The following is an 18,940-nucleotide window of genomic DNA, read 5'->3' as shown; positions in this document are numbered from 1 at the left end:
TCTGGATAATTTAAAACTACTTTTCTTTTTTTGTTTTGTTTTTCATTTAAATTCAATTTGCCAATACATAGTAAGTACGTCCTTGGTTTCAGATGTTAAAACTAGTTTTCTTATTGATGGTAATAAACTTGGTATATTTATCACTCTCTTGGAAAACAGGACCTCTGGGTAAAATGGCAGCAATTTCCCTCTGAGTTTGCTCAGTGAGAATAACTAAGGGGTCTAAATACAGATATATATATATGCATCTTAAAATTTTCTGGGGCTTTTACTTGGCAACAACATGCTTTGACATCCCAGAGCAACAGGAGCCTCTAAGAATAAGGAAAGGAATAGGAAAGATGGCAGACTTGGACAAGAAGCCCAAGTGGCGATGATGTGAACTCTCCTTGAGGTGTCAGTCTCACAGAGGCTGAGAGTGACATTCAGTGCTGGGTACAAAGGGACACCCATGAAAACTCTATCTTGGTGAACCTCCTGTGGCTCCCCTCTGTTCCCTTTGTCCAGGCATGGTCATGGTTCTAGCCATCTGGCCTGGATACATGGTCCCAGTGGAAATGCAGATTCAGAGACAAAAGGATCTTGAGACAAGATTCAACTCAGAGACAATTCAGAGACAAGAAGACAAGCTCATCCACCGATACATGAATTCCAAGAGCCACTGCACCCTCCTCCTAGTATCACAAATCTCTTCAAAGTTTATCAGAATTTTCATTCTCAGGTGTTTTGCTACCCTTCCTGGCATCAATAAAAGGCTATGCTTGATGCACTGGAATGATTATAATCATGATAACAAACATAGCAATGTTTATTGAGCACTTACAATGCTGCCAGGCATTATGCTAAGTGGTGCTTTCCAGTATCAATGTTGCACTAGAAGTTAGGGATGAAAATAATTATTAAACAAGGCTTTCTGCACTTCAGAAGCCCATAGCTGGAAGAAGAGACATGTAAACACGCTGTTAAAATGTAACTTCACCATTACCAAGGAAGAGACCCTTCAGATCCCTGGCTTTTGACTCTGGTCTGTCTGTCTCAATCTCTTACTGATTACCTTTTTGATTAGATACATTGATAGATTGATAGATAGCCTGGTACACAAGCACTCAAAAATCAATATCTATTAGCCTTCCTCCCCAACAGCTTAATACTCTCCTAACTAAAGAGGGGAGAGGGGTCAGAAGAGAGTGGTATGAATGAATGTGACCTTAGCAGCCCAAGGTACACACCCAAGTGAAGCATGGACAAGCATGTGACTTAAGCTAAGGTAGGTGGCCTTCATTTCAGTCCTATTACCTATTTCAAATGAGACAGTGCCTCACCCAGCAGCTTGCAAAAAAGTAACAGTTACTTAGAAGAAGGTGTGATTATTCAAGCTGGGTAAAGCCAAGGAAAGGTGGTAACAATGAGAGATGACCAATTTTGTTTCCTGCCAGAAGCTGATATATATGAAAAAAATAAAAGGAGATTTCTGAATTGTTGCTAATGTTTGTCTTCCCTGACTCCAGGAAGAAATGATACATAACCAATTTCTCTGAAAACTGCAATGCCTATGGGCACACAGTTTACAATGTTAATAAAAACAACTCATTGCGGGGGTGCCTGGGGGCTCAGTCTGGACTCTTGATTTCAGCTCAGGTCATGATCTCAGGGTCCTGGGATCAAGTCCCATGTCGGGCTCTGAGCTCAGCGGAGAGTCTGCTTGGGATCCTCTCTCTCCTTCTCCCTCTGTTCCTTCCCCTAGTTGCTATCTTTCTATAAAATGAATATATAAATCTTGAAAAAATAAAAAATAAAATAAAAACAACACATTTGGTTCTTCAGATTTCACATTGGAGGAGATCCACAGCCAAAGGCCAACTGATTTACTACAACAAACATTTAAGCAATACAGTGACCACTGACTCTTAATTGTCTAGTTCCTCAGCTGGAGGCTGAGTTCCTAGGACAGAAGGCTGGTATTACTCATGTTGGCCTCACCACGCTTAGTATGCAGAAGATGCCAATCAACACAGCAATGCAGAATGGCATCCAGACAACCTAAAACTGCAGGTAACAACATGGGTTCCCACTCGGCAACCATAAGCCAGGGACCTTCAGAAACAGGGGACTCCAGAATGATCTCACCTCAGCCTGTGAGAGCTGCCCCTTCAGTTTTTCTACTTCCTCGCGTAGTTCCCGGATGACTTTGGCGTTGGGGTCCTCGTTCACAATGGCGTGGTTCACGATCCTCTTGGCTCGATCCGCGTAGCGTAAGGTGGAGAGAGTCTCTTCATAGTTGTCTGCTGCTGGGCTGATGGTGGCTATCATAGAGGTCTGGCTGTTGCCTCCCAAGTTGTCCTGCAAAATATTTCCAGTAGCATCTTAGGCAATGAGCCCCATTCTGTGCACAACATCTAGGATGAAAGCTAAAAACACGAATGTAGGATATTTTCTATAAAGAAGAAAACATGTTGTGGAATGGGCTTGTATTTTGCAAATAATTTTATGACGAGATGTGGCTTCCCTATAGTCACAACAATAATGCCTGTCAAACAGCAGGACCTTGGGGGTTTAAAAAAAAAAGGCAATAGCAATGAGTTTTCATTCTACATTCCTAAGAATTAGGATAACAGTACTGGAGTACTGTCAGGGGGCTGCTGTGTATTTGGTTAGCTTTGCACACACCTTTCAGCTGCCAGCTCTGAAACAGCCAGGTTTTAGTTGGAAACGAACACGAGAACAATGAATTACCTTAAGAAGCCAAGTGAGGACTGAGTCTCGATAAGGCACAAATTTGTTTTTACCCTTGCCAGCTGCCTGGTCAGCCAGCGATGATATAACCAACCCCAAGGTTGTAAGTGATCTGCCAAAAGAAAAAAATTTTTAGCTTAGCTTTATGGAATATTTATATTGTTTCCCTAAATCGTGATCATTCCAGGGAACAAGTATAAAATATGCAGAACAAGGCCCTAAAGTTGATAGAATTGAGTCTATGTTAATTTGTCAAGAACCTGAGAAAAAGAAAAAAAAAAAGTAACTCCACTCATTTGAAAGAATGAATTCAGAATCCCTGTAAGAATCTATTCTGTTTAATCATAGGACCTATGAGACCAACCTTTCAGAACCTAGAAACATATATTTAAAAGGTCACTCCAGAGAATTTTAATTTACTCCAAATGTGACATGAAAAGTCTGAACCATTTACTCTTTGGGGCTAATTTGGACTATTGGGCGTCTCATTTTGTATTCCGTGATAACCATGTAACTTGAAGAGAACCTTTCCCTACACGACACTAGGTATATTCTGTTTGTTAAAGCTGGCAAGCTTATTTCACAACTCAATGCGGAGTTTTTACAGCTGTACAGAACAAAGACCTACCCATGCAGAGGATAGCATATGGCTACTCTTTCAACACCTGCTACAAAAAGCAGCACTGGCATCTCGGAAAGCTGGTTAGAAACCCAGACTCTTGGAAGCCTCCCCAGGCCTACTGGGTGGGAACCAGTTGAAGATATTTTCAGGTGATTCATAGGCATATGAAATTTTAAGAAGCCCTAGTTGAACAATACCCAAAGTGATACATGTATTTAGTTATCTAGGCCCATGATTCTCAACACGTGGGGCTAGGGCCAGCAGCATGACTTCAGACCTTGTTACAAATGTACATTCTCAGGCCCCACCACAACCCAGACCTACTGACTCAGACACCTGTAGTGGGACCCAGCACCCTGTGCTTTTACCAGCCCTCCAGGTGATTCTGGTGCAGGCTGGAGTTTAAGAACCACTGGGCTATTCCTTGGTAGTTAATGTACGTTCTCTGCACCCAGAGAAAAGATTACCATAGAAACAACAGATCTGTGGATTTGAGGGATGAAGACCTCCTCCTGTGTCACAGTTAAGCACCTAAGTGTGCCTTTAAAAGTAAATCAACTGGATCCCAAGTTTAGCAGCCAGAAAAGAGCAGCCTCGGGAGATTTACCAGGAGTGCAAGAAAGCTTACCGGACATCACAAAGAGAAAATGCTTTGTGAATGGTTAAAAAATGAAATGTTATTACTTATTTTTATAAATAACAAAAAAGAGAAATCAAAACACACCAAATCAGCATATCAAAACAAATCAGCAAGTGACCAGAGTTTAAGCATGAAAGACTAAGACTAGATAACTTTCTAACAACAGACTTCCATTAAATGAGTTGAAAGAAAGCATGTTTCTCACAAAACATAATTGCTTAAAGGTGAGTCATTTGAAAAGTCACTGAAATATAAAGCAAACTCAAGAGGCAGAAAATGAGCCAGAATTTTAATAACAGCCATTCCTGCAAAGTGATGTGAATATGTGCACTCTAATTGACAGATTCAAAAGTTAAATCCAGGGCAGCCCCAGTGGCTCAGCGGTTTAGTGCCACCTTCAGCTCATGGCCTGATCCTGGAGACCCAGGATGGCGTCCTATGTCAGGCTCCCTGCATGGAGCCTGCTTCTCTCTCTGCCTGTGTCTCTGCCTCTCTCTTAGATAGATAGATAGATGATAGATAGATAGATAGATAGATAGATAGACAGACAGATAGACAGATAGATAAAAATCTAAAAAACAAAACAAATAACAAAAGTTAAATCCAGCCCCCCCAAAATAAAAACACATGCTCACATAAAAACTTGTACATGAATTTTCATAGCAGTATTATTTACAACAGCCAGAATAATGAAGGGATAAATAAAACATGGTATGTCCTCACAAGGGAATATTATTCAGCCATAAGAGAAGATTCTCATACATGTTACAACATGGATGAATCTTGAAAAATTACACTAAGTGAAAAAAGCCAAACACCAAAGGCCAGTGTCCTGGTTTGAACAGTGTCTGCCCAAAATTCATGTTCACCAGAACCTCAGATGAATACTTATTTGGAACTAGGGTCTCTGCAGATGTAATTAGTTAAGACAAGATCATATTGGCTTAGGGAAGGCTGTAATCCAACAATTGGTGCCTTATAAGATGGCCATATGAAGACATACAGAGAACAGGGGAAGGGTCATGTAAAAATAGAGGCAAAGGTGGGAGCAATGCATCTAAAGGAAGGTTAGATGACCTTGACCTTGACCAAAGAAGGTCAAGCAGCTGCAGCGACCAGTCTATAGAAAGTAGGAGAGAGGCATGAAACAGATTTTCCCTCTGAGCCCCAAGAAGGAACAAACCCTGCCAATTCCTTGATTTTAGATTTCTGACCTCCAGAATATAATTTTCTATTATTGTAAGCTGCCCAGTTTGTGGTAACCTGTCATGGTAACACTAGAAAACTAATACAGCCACATATTGGCTCCATTTATATGAAATACCCAGAACAGGTGAATCTGTAGAGATTAGGTAGTGGTTTTCCAGGGCTAGGGGAGGTATAAATGGGGAATGACTTGGACACAAGGTTTCTTTGCGAATGATGAAAACGTTTTCAAGTTAGATTGTGATGATAGTTATACAACTCTGAAAATAATAAAGCTACTGAATTGCAAATTTTTTAAAAAATTTATTTATTTATGATAGACATAGAGAGAGAGAGAGAGAGAGAGAGAGAGGCAGAGACACAGGAGGAGGGAGAAGCAGGCCCCATGCCGGGAATGACCCAGGGATCCCCTGAATTGCAAATTTTAAAACGATAAAGTATGTGTATGTGAATACAGTATATGTCTATTCCTCAATATAGAGGTTTAAAAAAAAATTCAAGTTCAATCACTACATCACCCCTCCCAAAGGTAACAAGAAAGAAAATGGCAAAAGTAAACTATCGGGACTACCTCAAAATAAGGTTTCTGCACAGCAAAAGAAACAATCGACAAAACTAAAAGGCAGCATACTGAATGGGAAAAAAATATCTGTAAATGGCATATCCAATAAAGGGTTAGTATCCAAAGTGTATAAAGAACTGATACAACTCAATACCCCCAAATAATCCAATTAAAAAATGGGCAGATGACATGAAAAGACATTTCTCCAAAGACATACAAATGGCCAACAGACACATGCAAAGATGCTCAACATCACTCATTATCAAGGAAATGTAAATCAAAACTACAATGAGATACTACCTCGTACCTGTTAGAATGACTAAACATCAAGTTGGTGAAGATACTGAGAAAAAGGAACCCTCACGCATGGTTGGTAGGAATGCTAAGTGGTGTAGCTGCTGCGGAAACAGTATGGAGGTTCCTCAAAAAAATTAAAAACAGAACTACCCTACCATCCAGTAATCACACTAGTGGATATTTATTCCAAAAATACAAAAATATTAATTCAAAGGGATACATGCACTCCTATGTTCACTGCAGAGTCATTTATAATAGCCAAATTATGGAAGCAGCCCAAGTGTTCATCAACAGATGAATGAATAAAGAGTATATATACATATATTTGGTGGAATATTGGCCATAAAAAAGAATGAAATCCTGCCACTTGCAACAACATGGACAGAGCTAGAGAATATAATGCTAAGTGAAATAAGTCAGTCTGAGAAAGAGGAGTATCATATCATTTCATTCATATGTGGAACAAAATGAACAAAGGAAAAAAGACAAACCAAGAAACAACTCTTAAGCCTGGAGAACTGATGGTTAAAGGGGGGACGGGTTAACTAGGGGATGGGAATTAAAGAGTATACAATAAATTAAACTTAAAAAGAAACAAAATGGCATGTGATATATATGAAATAGAAGAAAACAAGAATTTAATAAAAGGTGAAACCACATTTCTGCTTTAATATGGAATAGAAGGCTAAGGTATCTTTCATATTTTGCAACTACTGAAATAAAATTTTCAGTTGAAAACAATTATTTGAACTGTATCAGTTTTTAATATTGAAATACAGTAGAAATTGCTTTAATCCATCCATCATATAATCTGATTATAAAGAGCGCAGTGATTTCAAGGTCAATATTGGCCATTCTCTGGGATCCCTGGGTGGCGCAGCGGTTTGGCGCCTGTCTTTGGCCCAGGGCGCGATCCTGGAGACCCGGGATCGAATCCCACGTCGGGCTCCCAGTGCATGGAGCCTGCTTCTCCCTCTGCCTGTGTCTCTGCCTCTCTCTCTCTCTGTGACTATCATAAATAAAATTTAAAAAAAAAAAAAATATTGGCCATTCTCAAGTGCACACCACGTAGCCCTCCATGTGCAAACACCTTTTGGTGTTTGGGGTTGTCACATATTTTTCACCACTGGGACAAAATCTGACTATCCTGTGGCAACCTCTATTTTATAATTTGATAGTATCAGGAATAAAAAGAGAAAGTTCCTGGCACTCCTAAACAAGGACACAACAAATCAAACAAGTGCTTTGAGGGAAAAAGGGAAAGGGAAACACCCTCATCACTGCCCAGGGGACCACATGCACACTTCGAGTCCCGAGTCCCATCAGCATGGATAGCAAAGGAGCTGCCTCAGCAGAGGGATGGGGTGGGGTGGGGCAGGATGATCACGTGACTCCATTGTGTGTTTACTTTGCTCTGTACCTTACCCAGTTAGGGAAGCTTATCACTAGTAGAAGCCTTTTATCTGACAGTGGGCACACATCCAAAACAAGGGCTCTGGGGGTGGCTAGCTGGTTCAGTCAGTAGATCATGCTACTCTTGATCTCAGGGTCATGAGTTCAAGCCCACAGTGGGCATAGAGCTTACTTAAATAAATTCAGGGGGAAAAATAAGAAATGGTGGGTATCATCAAGATATATATCAGAAACCCAAAAAAACTATTCTCTCTCTCATGAATAAATAAAATCTTTAAAAGGGGGGGATCCCTGTGTGGCTCAGTGGTTTAGCACCTGCCTTTGGCTCAGGGCATGATCCTGGAAACCCGTGATCGAGTCCCACATTGGGCTCCCTGCACAGAGCCTGCTTCTCCCTCTGCCTGTGCCTCCGCCTCTCTCTATCTCTCATGAATAAATAAAATATTTTTTTAAAAAAAAAAACTCAAAAAACAAAACAAAACAAACAAACAAACAAAAAAAACAAGGGCTCTATCAACCTACTGTCTCCTTGGGGGTGAGGGAACTCCATGATGGGGGAGAGGTAACCAGGTCACCCAGTGACCAGGGGGACACGCCACCGCTTCTGCTACCTTCTACCTGGGAGCAATGATCCCCGGGCTTGTGGAGTCTCAAAAACTATGAGCCTTCAATGTGTGAAAACTGAACAGGGGTGCCTGGGTGGCTCAGTCAGTTAAGTGTCTGCATTCAGCTTACGTCATGATCCTAGGAGCCCCACATCAGGCTCCCTCCTGGGTGGTGAGCCTGCTTCTCCCTCTCCCCCTGCTTGTGTTCTTTCTCTCTCCTTCCCCTCTCTTTCCATCAAACAAATAAAATCTTAAAAAAAAAACTGAAAAATGGGCTTATGTATTTTAAAAGTAATTTTATTCTTAGGGAGCTTAAGAATATAATGAAATCAAATTGTAGATCCTGCTAGAGCTGTCTTCTCATGCTGGAAGCAAGGGGGCAGCACACGGTTTCTAGGACAGGGTGGGGATGTTTCCTAATTTTTAGGGGCTGAAAAAATTGCCCCAGAATCTTTCTAATTCTACCATTCCCTGAACCTAAGGGAGGTGGACATAGTAGGGAAGCTCCTAACGATTCCATGAGGTCTTGGACCGGGGCAGTGGGCACACAGTAAATGGGGAGAGGCTGAGTAGAGAAGGATTTGGCTAGGGGATTTATGACCTGAGAGCCATGGTTTATGATAGAAGTTTTAAAATCTACCTATTAACTATAACAGTGGAGAATTTGAGATAAGAAGTAAATAAAACAAGGAGGACCAAAACCAAAATAGAAGCAGCTTCAATAAATACAATCAATGAGAAAAACATGGTCATAATTCAGGTTGGTTTTTTTAAATTTCCTTTTCTACACCTTCCTCCAACCTGCATTGTTTCCCTTGAAACCCTAACCACCAGAGTCCTTCCCTTAGGAGTGGATATATGATGTGAATTACTTGTATTCCCTAGGACATATCTCAAATATATTATTTTACCTATTTTTCTTTTTTTTTTAAAGATTTTATTTTTTCATGAGACACACACACACACACACACACACAGAGAGAGAGAGAGAGAGAGAGAGAGAGAGAGAGAGACAGGCAGAGGGAGAAGCAGGCTCCTTGCAGTGAACCCGACATGGGACTCGATGCCAGGTCTCCAGGATCAATCCCTGGACCAAAGGCAGTGCTAAACCGCTGAGCCACCCGGTCTGCCCCTATTTTACCTATTTTTCTAATGATCTTTTTCTAAAGTCATAAGTGCAGTAGTTATTAAACTTTGCTAGAGTTCCCTGTATACGTGATTGCTTTGAGAGCAGAGACCATTCTATATCATATCATTACTGTGCCTGGCTAACAGATAACAGTCAATATCTCTGCTGAGTAAAACTGAGTTTAGAATACACGAAAGAATAGAACATGGATCTCTTTCTAAAGAGGACTAATTCAATGATGGCTTTGGTACTCTCTGTGGATGTTGGTCCAATATCCCTTTTGTCCTTCCTACTTGCTAAAAGAACCCTGATTTTGCTGGGAAGCTTACTTCGGCCTCAAAACTCCACTTTTCAGAGTCCTCTGCAGCTCTGGGAAGCCATGAAACACAGCTCTGGCCAATAAGATCCAGGGTGACATTAATGAGTGGGGCTTCCAAGAAAACTATTGTTCTTGTAGAAAACGTCCATATGCAGTAGACATAAGCCAGAAGCCAGTGGTCCTTTGCCCTTCCTTTCCTCCTCTTGTGTGGAGCACAGATAAGGATACAATGCCTGGAATGACAAAGTCATCTTGAGGTCATGAGGACAACATGAACACATTAAGGTTCATCGAGCTGGGTGCCTGACAGCATTTTTGAGGTGTTCTAGCAGAAGTGCCTCTGCATTTCTTGTTAAGCAAGGAAAAGAAATCCATCATTTGGTCATCATTTGGCTGTTGCTTAGAGGAGAATGCAATCAATCCTTCTCTTTTAAAGAATTAGTTGAAAGATGATGAAGAATTAGTTGGACTTGAGTTAGTACTTTTCTCCTTACTCTTAACAGGTAAAGGAGAAATGCAAAGAGTATGTGTGGCAAAATAAGGGCAAAGACCATCCCATCCATAGCAGGAGAGGAGAGCAAGCTGTGATCCTGCAGGATAGGCCTCACCCCCACTCTACCCACAGCTTTCCAGTGGCCGATGCAAGTCATTCAAATCCAGTAAAGTGCATCTAACAAGTACCATTCCCAGTTTCACCTCTGTTTCAAGTGCCATGATGAAATAAAGTATACACTAACATTTTCAAAAAATCAATTCTTTTGGATACTTGTTCTGGAGATTTTAATAGATTTATACTTAGAATTTTGTCATCAAATAAGTTCAGGGAATAAGCTGATGTTGTATGAAATTCATGAATCTCCAAAGGGAGGCTTTTAAAACAGCCTTTCTCAAAATTATTGGTCCAAGGATCTTTTTTCTCCCAGAGCCACTTCACGAACTAGTATTTCCCAAAAACGCTTTGAGAAACACTGAAGTCACAATGTCACTGTGCCCCAAAACATGTGGCTACTGCCTCCCAAGGAGATCTTTGCTCTGTCCTTTGTGGGTCTCTCAAGTTAAATGCAAAGATGCTTATTCAGATTCTTTTCCCCCACATACTTGGCCCCTACAATGCATAAGTGGTAAAGTGATAAGGACCCCCACCAGCCCTTGAATGATGGACAGAATCAGGCCATTTGTACTCTACCCAGGTACAAGTTCATGTTTCGTTAGGAAGGCAAAAACCCATTTAAGTGAGATTTCCAGATAGAAATGATTAAGAGTCAGGGGAAGTACTCAAGAAAAAAAAGAGGATTGACTCGCATGACACATTAGAAATACTAGGCTTACAATTTACTATATTGTCATGTAAATTATTTGACAGACTCCTAAGAAAAACATATATTCATGTCCCCAGAACAAATGTTTAGAACCCATTTGGGGAAACGTATAGTATATATTATCAACCATAATGATTTTAACGGAACTGAGATTGAGAATGCTGGATGAACACTGCTTGCACTTAATAATGGGCCACTGCTGAGAAAGATGGAACCTTTTTCAATGACATTCCCAGGGGTTTTAGCAAGCATCCCATGCTCTGAACAACCACTCGGAGAAGCTTACCCACTGGACTCCAGTAGCGGGGACAGACTTCCTCACTTCACTCTCAACAGATAGGTGGAGGGACAGACTGGGTTTTCAGATGTATTCCCCTGTGAGGATGGTCCACAGACCTTATTCCTCCCTCGCCCTCAAAAGGCCAGGGTGGTGGGGCCCCATGGTGCCTTCGCTCTTCAAATGAAGGAATAATGTTGTGCTTTAAAGCTCTTAAGAGCTTACAGAGAGATGAAACTCCTAAATCCATAGCCCATTAAGCAGACACTAATGTGTGTGTGAAGTCCCTGACAGGTCTGCTTAAGAGGATTACTAATGTTCCATCAAAAGAAGCCCAAATAGGAGGCCGAGAGAAAGCTTAGGAAACATGTCAGAGATTTCTTTAATTTTAGCACTCGATGGGGCACTGATTTTAAGGCTTAAAAAGCCATTTGTGGGGCCATCAAGCGGCCCTTTCAATTTATTATTTATTTTACTTTGTTAGTACACACTTACACAGAGCTTACTACATGCTGGGCATGGTTCTAAGCAGCACTTACAAATAGTAACTAATTTAATCCCCAGAGTAGCCCTGCTCACGGGGCTGTTTCCTCATCCAGGTTTTACAGCTCACAAAACTGAGGCACAGAAAGGTCACGCAGCTAGTTTCTGTAATGAAGAAATTCCACATCTCCTCTGGGAAGCCCTCCCCGAACCTTCCAGCTGTGTTGTCACCATGTTCCCACTGCACCTTCTGGGCAAGCTGCCATGGCACTTGATGGAGTAATACTGCCCCTCGATCCTTTCCCATTGATCTTGACTTTCCCCGGGCCAGGGTCCCATCTACTCTGTCCTGTGTTCTTATGCCTGGTTAGTGCTCAACACATATTGGCTAAATGGATCAAAAGAGCGCCACTCTGCACCTCTGTATAATGTATACGTGTATACAAACCCAAACCCTAACATTTTAATAGAAAGCAAAATACAAAATAACTTTCCAGAAGCAGAAATATTTAATCCTTTTTGCACAAATTCAAACTTGCTTTATCCTCCAAGCACAGTTTTAGATGTGTGCGTATGTACTTACGATTTGTTTCACAAAGTGTTCATTAAACCATTATTGCAATGCAGGAGGTAGGAGGATTAGGGTTTGGGTTTATATACATGCATACACTGTACATGACCATGGGAAGATTTGGGGCAGCAGCCCATAATATGATCCATTTACATTTCTACAGCTAAACTCACGAATGGACACGCTAGAGGAGTCAACAAAGACTATAAATGCAGATAAAGACTAGAGACAGCCTTGTAAGAGTTCAGGTGAGGCTCTACCAACATGCAAGCTGTGAAGAAAAAAAAGAAAAGCACTTGGTTTTCAGCGCATTCTGGATTTTGGAATGGCAGGAAAGGGATAGAGGGCCAATTTCCATGAAGGTCTCTAAGACAGCTATGCAGACCTCAGGGTACTGTGTAATGGCGAGAGGATGTCCCATTTGTGCCAATCACCACAGTGAGAACCTAGATGACACTTGCTGGACACCTGGGTCCGGAGTGGGCTCATGGGGCATATATGCACATACCCAGGGAGATCAGAGAGGTGTGTAAGGTAAAAGACAAGAGCCCTGGACTGAATTACAGTGGAAAAGGATCAGAGGCAGCTCTACTCCTTCTGAGCCAGTTTTTTTGGGAAAAGCGTAAGACCAACTAACAAACATCCACAGACTGGCAAAGGTGTCATAAAAAAAATAGTTCCATGCTTAACTGTCAGCTTATGCAGCATTCCTCAGTTTTGTCTGGTCAAAAAAAAAAAATCCTTCTTCATTTGTTCAAATGAAGCGACCTCCTATTGTCCTAAACCATGTGCTCAAGGGCAGCAATCATGCTGTAACAAATAACCACAAACCCTGCGGCTTAAAACAACACAGAGCTATTATCTTATAGTTTTGGAAGTCCAGAAGTCCAGATATGTCTCACTGGGCTAAAAAACTGTCAGCAGGGCTGTGCTCCTTCTGGAGGCTGGAGGGGACAGGCTCTTGCCTTGCCTGCTCCAGCTCTGACAGGCTGCCTGCATTCCTTGGCTCATGGTCCTGGTCCCCTCCTTCACCTTCAAACAAGAAATGGAAGGTAAAGATTTTCTCGGGCCCTCCAACCTCTGTCACTTTTAAGGAGCTTTATTTTTATATCCGGTTTACCTGGATAATCTCATCTCAAAATTTTAAATTAATCACATCTGCCTTGTCCTCTGCCTTGCAAGGTCACATGTGCACAAGTTTTGGGGATGAGGATCAGGGTGTATTTTGGCAGCGGAGGCAGGGAGGCAGTAGTGTCTACAAGAATATCTAAATTTCCTTTGCATCCCCAGCATCTAATGCAGTGCCAGACACATAGCAGAGACTTAATATATGTCTGCTTGGCTTTTATTCCTATTACTTAAATGTCTCCAACCATTAGTTTTCTCATCTATAAACAGAGATAAAAATACCTATTGGGAGCCTCACATGAATTCATGCCTATGAAAGTGCTCTCTGATAACTATAAAGAATCCTACAAATGAAGACCAGATCTCACCGACTAGTAGATGGGAATGCACACATCCATTTGTGAAAGAGCTAGTATATAAATAAGGAAAGAGAGCAGGACGCTAAGAGAATTTGATTCAATCCAATAAGCCATTATGGAAGAGAGCCAGTCGCTGGGGATTCTAAATCATGTTATGTGGCTTTGGGGTAGTCCAGTTTGGGACACTACATAATTCAGTGCCCAAATTTAAGAGGACACTATTAATGTTTACTCTGGGACGAACGTATCGACTAGGACTCTTACAGGCAAACAAAATACATGGTCACCCCAGGTACAACAACACAGGGCTCTGGAGCTGGACTGCCTGCAACCACATCCAGCTCCACACTTACTGCCTCGAGACCTGGGCCACCTTATCTAACTACTCCCTGCCTTGGTTTCTGCATTTGTAAAGTAGGGATAACAGACCCCCTTCCCATTGCTGATGTGAGGCTCAGATGAGTTATTATTACATATGGAGCATTGAGAACAGCACCCAGAACACAGTGAGAGGTCAGCAGAAGTTAGTGATCATTACACATCAAAGCCAGCCATACTCTCAATTCTTACAAATTCCCAGCACAGAACTTCCGGTGTTTCCCTACAAGTCCAGCCAGAAGGCAAAGGGCTGGCATGGCTTAGCAACCAGTCAACAAATCTCTCGGAGAAGTGGCAATCTTTACCTGCTTCCTCCTACCCCCACTTCTGCTTTCCCATCCCCGCCCTTGAGCTCCCCATGGCCTGCGGAGCTGCAGTGCCTGCCTGGGCTCCTATAGTGCTTGGTCATGAAATACAGCAAAACCCTTTGTTGTGAGAGCAGGAGACAGAATGACTGGAAGATTAACTCCCTAAAGCAGCAGTCTCTGCAGTGAGTGCCACTGTGTCCAGCTGATAGAGGCGGTGATGTTTTACTTCTAATTTTAAACTTCAGGACACTAAAATTATAATGTACTAGCATCATTTTAAAATGCAAGCTGCACAAACATGTTCCTGTGTAGATTACCTCTTGTCACCCTCTGTCCTAAACGAAACCCCAAGCTATTATGTCTCAACAGAAACATGTTACAAGTACAAACGAAGCTATTTTCTGCTGAACTTGGAATAATGATAATGATTATGCTATTTGTACAGATTATAAAAATATTAGCTACAGCAATTAATATTGATTCAGTGCACAGTACGTGCCAGGCATTGTTCAAAGCACATTCTGGGCATTTAAGCTCGGACAATTCTGTGAAGCAGTGACTATTATGATCCCCATTTACGGAGGAGAAAAAGCACAAAGAGGTGAAGGGAAGGACAAAACTCTGGCAGTCTGACTTGAGTGCACACTCTTACACACAAACTCTGCTCCTACACACAAACTCTGCTCCCTCTTGGGCTGGAAAGCAAATACTTCCTCTCACACAGCAGGAACCATCCTGGGATTACTACATTACTGAAAAGAACAAGCCCTTCACTTGCCCGTGCACTGGCTACACCCTCTGTGCTGAAGGCCTGCATCTCCTTTTTCTACCTGGCAAACTCCTATGCATCCCACACCACCCTGCTCTCTTTCAGCCCACAGGATGTCCCTGGGCACACTGCAGGTTCCCAAAGCAAAAAAGATTTCGATATAGCAGTTATTAAGCAACTGTTAAATCTTGTTAGGCACTGGTGTTTAAACAGTATTCACTGTATAAAAGGACTCAAAACAGGTTTTCTTTTCAGAGTCAGCTCCTCAGGTTAATTTAAGATATGATTTGATTGACAAGATTGTGATGTGCATTTACCTAAGACTACAGTAGATATGATGATACACTGTGCACTGTTTACACAGGGCTTCAGCGCGTAGCTTCACTCAAATAAACTGCATGCATTTCAGTAGAGGCAGGGCCCTTGGTCTTCAACTCAGGTTACGAAAGCTCCATGGACTCGGAAGCACCCGCCACCAGGACCATCTGATCCTTTCTAGCGTCACAACCCCCTCTCCCCCACCCCCCAGCACACGAGAAGCTGGGTATGAAGCTGAGCCCCACCAGGCACCTTACTTGTTAATGTTGCTGCCTTCCTTGAGTCGCTCTCCTGCAGCTCCTGTTTTGGACACTCTTTCGCTACCTGCCAGGTCCACCAGGCTGACCTTACTGACCTTCTCTCCTGAGTTCTGGGTGCAGGAAACAAGAGAGAAACAGCACACATGAGTGCAAATGTACACGTCTCCAAAGATGTCCGCGCAGTAACTGAGCACAGCCTGGGCAGGCGAGGAACTACTGGACTTGCCATTTCATGGTCAAATTTATTTTTTTTAGTTTTTACTTTCTTAAAGTTTTATTTATTTAAGTCAGCTCTACACCAGTGTGGGGCTCAAACTCACAACCCCGAGATTAAGAGCCACATGCTCCTCTAACTGAGCAAGCCAGGCACCCACCCCATCAGTCAGATTTGAACTGGCCTGTGAATGTAGCGTTTGCTTTGTAGCTGGGGGGCAGGCACACTCAGCTTTCCAGGATATAGTCAGAAAGCAGGAGATTTTCTGTGCTTTGAGGAAACGCCCATACTTGAGGATTCCTGTTTATTCAGGTCAAGTCCCTGTTCTTTTGAAAAAGTGTTCTTTAGGCTAAACGTTGTGGTTTCCTCTTTAATAGCCCTTAATGGCTATGAGGTAGACTCAGTTTTTAGGAGAATTTCAGAGTGAAAGGTTACATGTTAAAAGCTGTATAGTGACATCACCATGCTCTCTAGGGAGTTTACACAAGAAATCCAATTTTTTTTGAAGTTATATAAAAAGGAGGACCTAATAAACAGAGTGATTTAAGTAAAGTAGCTTATTTAATAAGTTGCAAAGCCAGCATAAAATTCTCAGCAACCAAATCCAGCCATGAAATCCTTCACTCCTGCAGGACTTTTGCATTCTTTCACTGCCACCAGAGGCTCTCCGAGTCCCTCACCCCAGACTGCAGGTCATAAAGTGTCTGCGTGATTATGATGTTGAACACAGCGTGGGAGCGGCTGCTTTCCTCATTCATGTTGGTTGCAGCTACTGTCCGAGACTTATTTCCCTCAGACATCAATGACTCAATATCCTAGAGGCAAAGCAGAAGGAACACATTATTGGCCCAAACATAGGAATGCAGTCCTGCCCACCAGGTGTACGTGGTAATTACAATCCCTGGGACGCACCTGGCACCGCTCCTCTGTAAGAACCTGCTCCCTGACTGCCTTCCCTGGAGCGCAGGGTGAGCCTCCACCTCTCTCACCGCTTGCTAGAATAGGAAATGCTCCCCCCCACCACCATTCTGGCCATCCCGCAACTGTCCCCTTTCTCTGCTTAGCAGCTTTTTTTCCCTTTGCAAGTTCCTAGGAGAGAAAAGAGCTAATATTTCTGGAGCGCTCCAGATACTCAGTTAATGGTAGTGACCTTATGTTATTCTAAGTCTCCTGTGCTTAATGACTGCAGAGCTATCTACTGCTTGTTTTTTCTTTAAAGATTTTATTTATTTATTTATTCATGAGACAGAGAGAGAGAGACAGAGAGACAGAGACAGAGACACAGGCAGAAGAAGCAGGCTCCATGTAGGGAGCCCGATGTGGGACTCGATCCCAGGACTCCAGGATCACACCCTGTGCCGAAGGCAGGCGCCAAACCGCTGAGTCACCCAGGCATCCTCTACTGCTTGTATATTATATGCCCCCTCCTCCAACACCGTGGCTCTCCAAGGACAGGGAATGCTCCTTACTCATCTTTGCACACCTGCCTTTGAACACCTGCCACCACAGGCTTTTTCTTACACAATGTTAGATGCATAAACTTTATCAAAGAAGTATTCTCCTGATGTGACCCACAGAACACTGACATTCATGGGGCTCAAGTAATTTCTCCCATATCCAGTAAGAGGCAGAGCTGGGATACGAATCACAAGCTCCTTGGCTCTTCCTTTTTTTTTTTTTTTTTTTAAAGATTGTATTTATTTATGATAGTCACAGAGAGAGAGAGAGAGGCAGAGACATAGGCAGAGGGAGAAGCAGGCTCCATGCAGGGAGCCCGACGTGGGATTCGATCCCAGGTCTCCAGGATCGCACCCCAGGCCAAAGGCAGGCGTTAAACCGCTGCACCACTCAGGGATCCCTCCTTGGCTCTTCCTAATAAGTGACAGGGTGAGATGCACACTGACCCCAACACGCAGTGCTCACTTCGGCAGCACATATACTAACATTGACCCCAACACGCAGAGCTCTGAACCACGCACCTGAGCAAAGGTGCTGACTTTTAGCGGCTTTACACCAGAGAGGTTTCCATCCATTTCAGAATCTAGGTGCTTTTAAAATGATGGCTACACTCTATTTCTCTTTTGAGCAATACTAAAAATGTCCTCCTCTAAATGGCTGGAGGGAGTTAGCTCAGATTAACTTTCATCACTCTGAGTCTGAGGGAATGATGGGACGGCCACAAGCCCTGGACAGCAGAACGAGGCACAGGATTGCCTTTGCTCCCTCTTCTGTCAGCATTCCTCAGCAACACAGAGCAGCTGGTTTTAGGGGGTTTCCAAAGCAGTGACCATAGAAGTCACGGTAAAACATCAACGAGGGACACCTGGGTGGCTCAGTATTTGAGCCTTTGGCCCAGGGCATCCAGGGATCGAGTCCCACGTCGGGCTCCCTGCGAGGAGCCTGCCTCTCCCTCTGCCTGTGTCTCTGCCTCTCTCTGTGTGTCTCTCATGAATAAATAAAATCTTTACAAAAACACAAACATCAGGTCGAGGTGTAGGAAGACATAAAAGGGAGTAGGAAAAGGAGAGCCAGTTAGTCAATGGCAAGAGAAACAATTCAGAAAAACAGAACGAGGAAGAGTGAAGAGTAATAGGAATGAGCACAGGGGACCCTGTCAAAGGGATGGGAATAAATGAATCACCCAACACTGCTTGTATGTGACCAGGTTTCTTTAGAAGGACATCACTGACAACTCTGGAGGAGAGTTTCAACTAGGCGGTATGAAAGAAAGTCTTCAGCAGGGATCCCTGGGTGGCGCAGCGGTTTGGCGCCTGCCTTTGGCCCAGGGCGCGATCCTGGAGACCCGGGATCGAATCCCACATCAGGCTCCCGGTGCATGGAGCCTGCTTCTCCCTCTGCCTGTGTCTCTGCCTCTCTCTTTCTCTCTGTATGACTATCATAAATAAATAAAATAAAAAAAAAAAAAAAAAAAAAGAAAGTCTTCAGCAGTCACACTGCTGAGCCTCTCGGCCACACCGTGATGCCTTCACAACCACGCAGGCGGAAGCCCTTTTTTCCCCAGTGGGAGTT

General features: G+C 42.9%; 1 protein-coding gene across 5 annotated transcripts in view; it reads right to left on the bottom strand.

The window, feature by feature from the left end:
* KIF13A (kinesin family member 13A) overlaps positions 1-18,940 on the bottom strand; it is a 209,554-nt gene that overhangs the window by 63,622 nt on the left and 126,992 nt on the right. For all 5 annotated transcript variants that reach the window (XM_041772619.1, XM_041772620.1, XM_041772621.1 and 2 more), the window contains exons 8-11: positions 16,591-16,725; positions 15,694-15,806; positions 2,734-2,845; positions 2,128-2,340 (exon numbers count right to left, since the gene is read on the bottom strand). In XM_041772619.1, the coding sequence (XP_041628553.1) occupies positions 2,128-2,340; positions 2,734-2,845; positions 15,694-15,806; positions 16,591-16,725 (573 nt within the window). The remainder of the gene's footprint in view (positions 1-2,127; positions 2,341-2,733; positions 2,846-15,693; positions 15,807-16,590; positions 16,726-18,940) is intronic.

This window comes from Vulpes lagopus, chromosome 10 (genome assembly GCF_018345385.1).
Source record: "Vulpes lagopus strain Blue_001 chromosome 10, ASM1834538v1, whole genome shotgun sequence".
In the NCBI taxonomy this organism is placed as follows: Eukaryota; Metazoa; Chordata; class Mammalia; order Carnivora; family Canidae; genus Vulpes; species Vulpes lagopus.
Note: the sequence above shows the minus strand (reverse complement) of the source record. Positions and strands in the feature narration are given on the sequence as shown.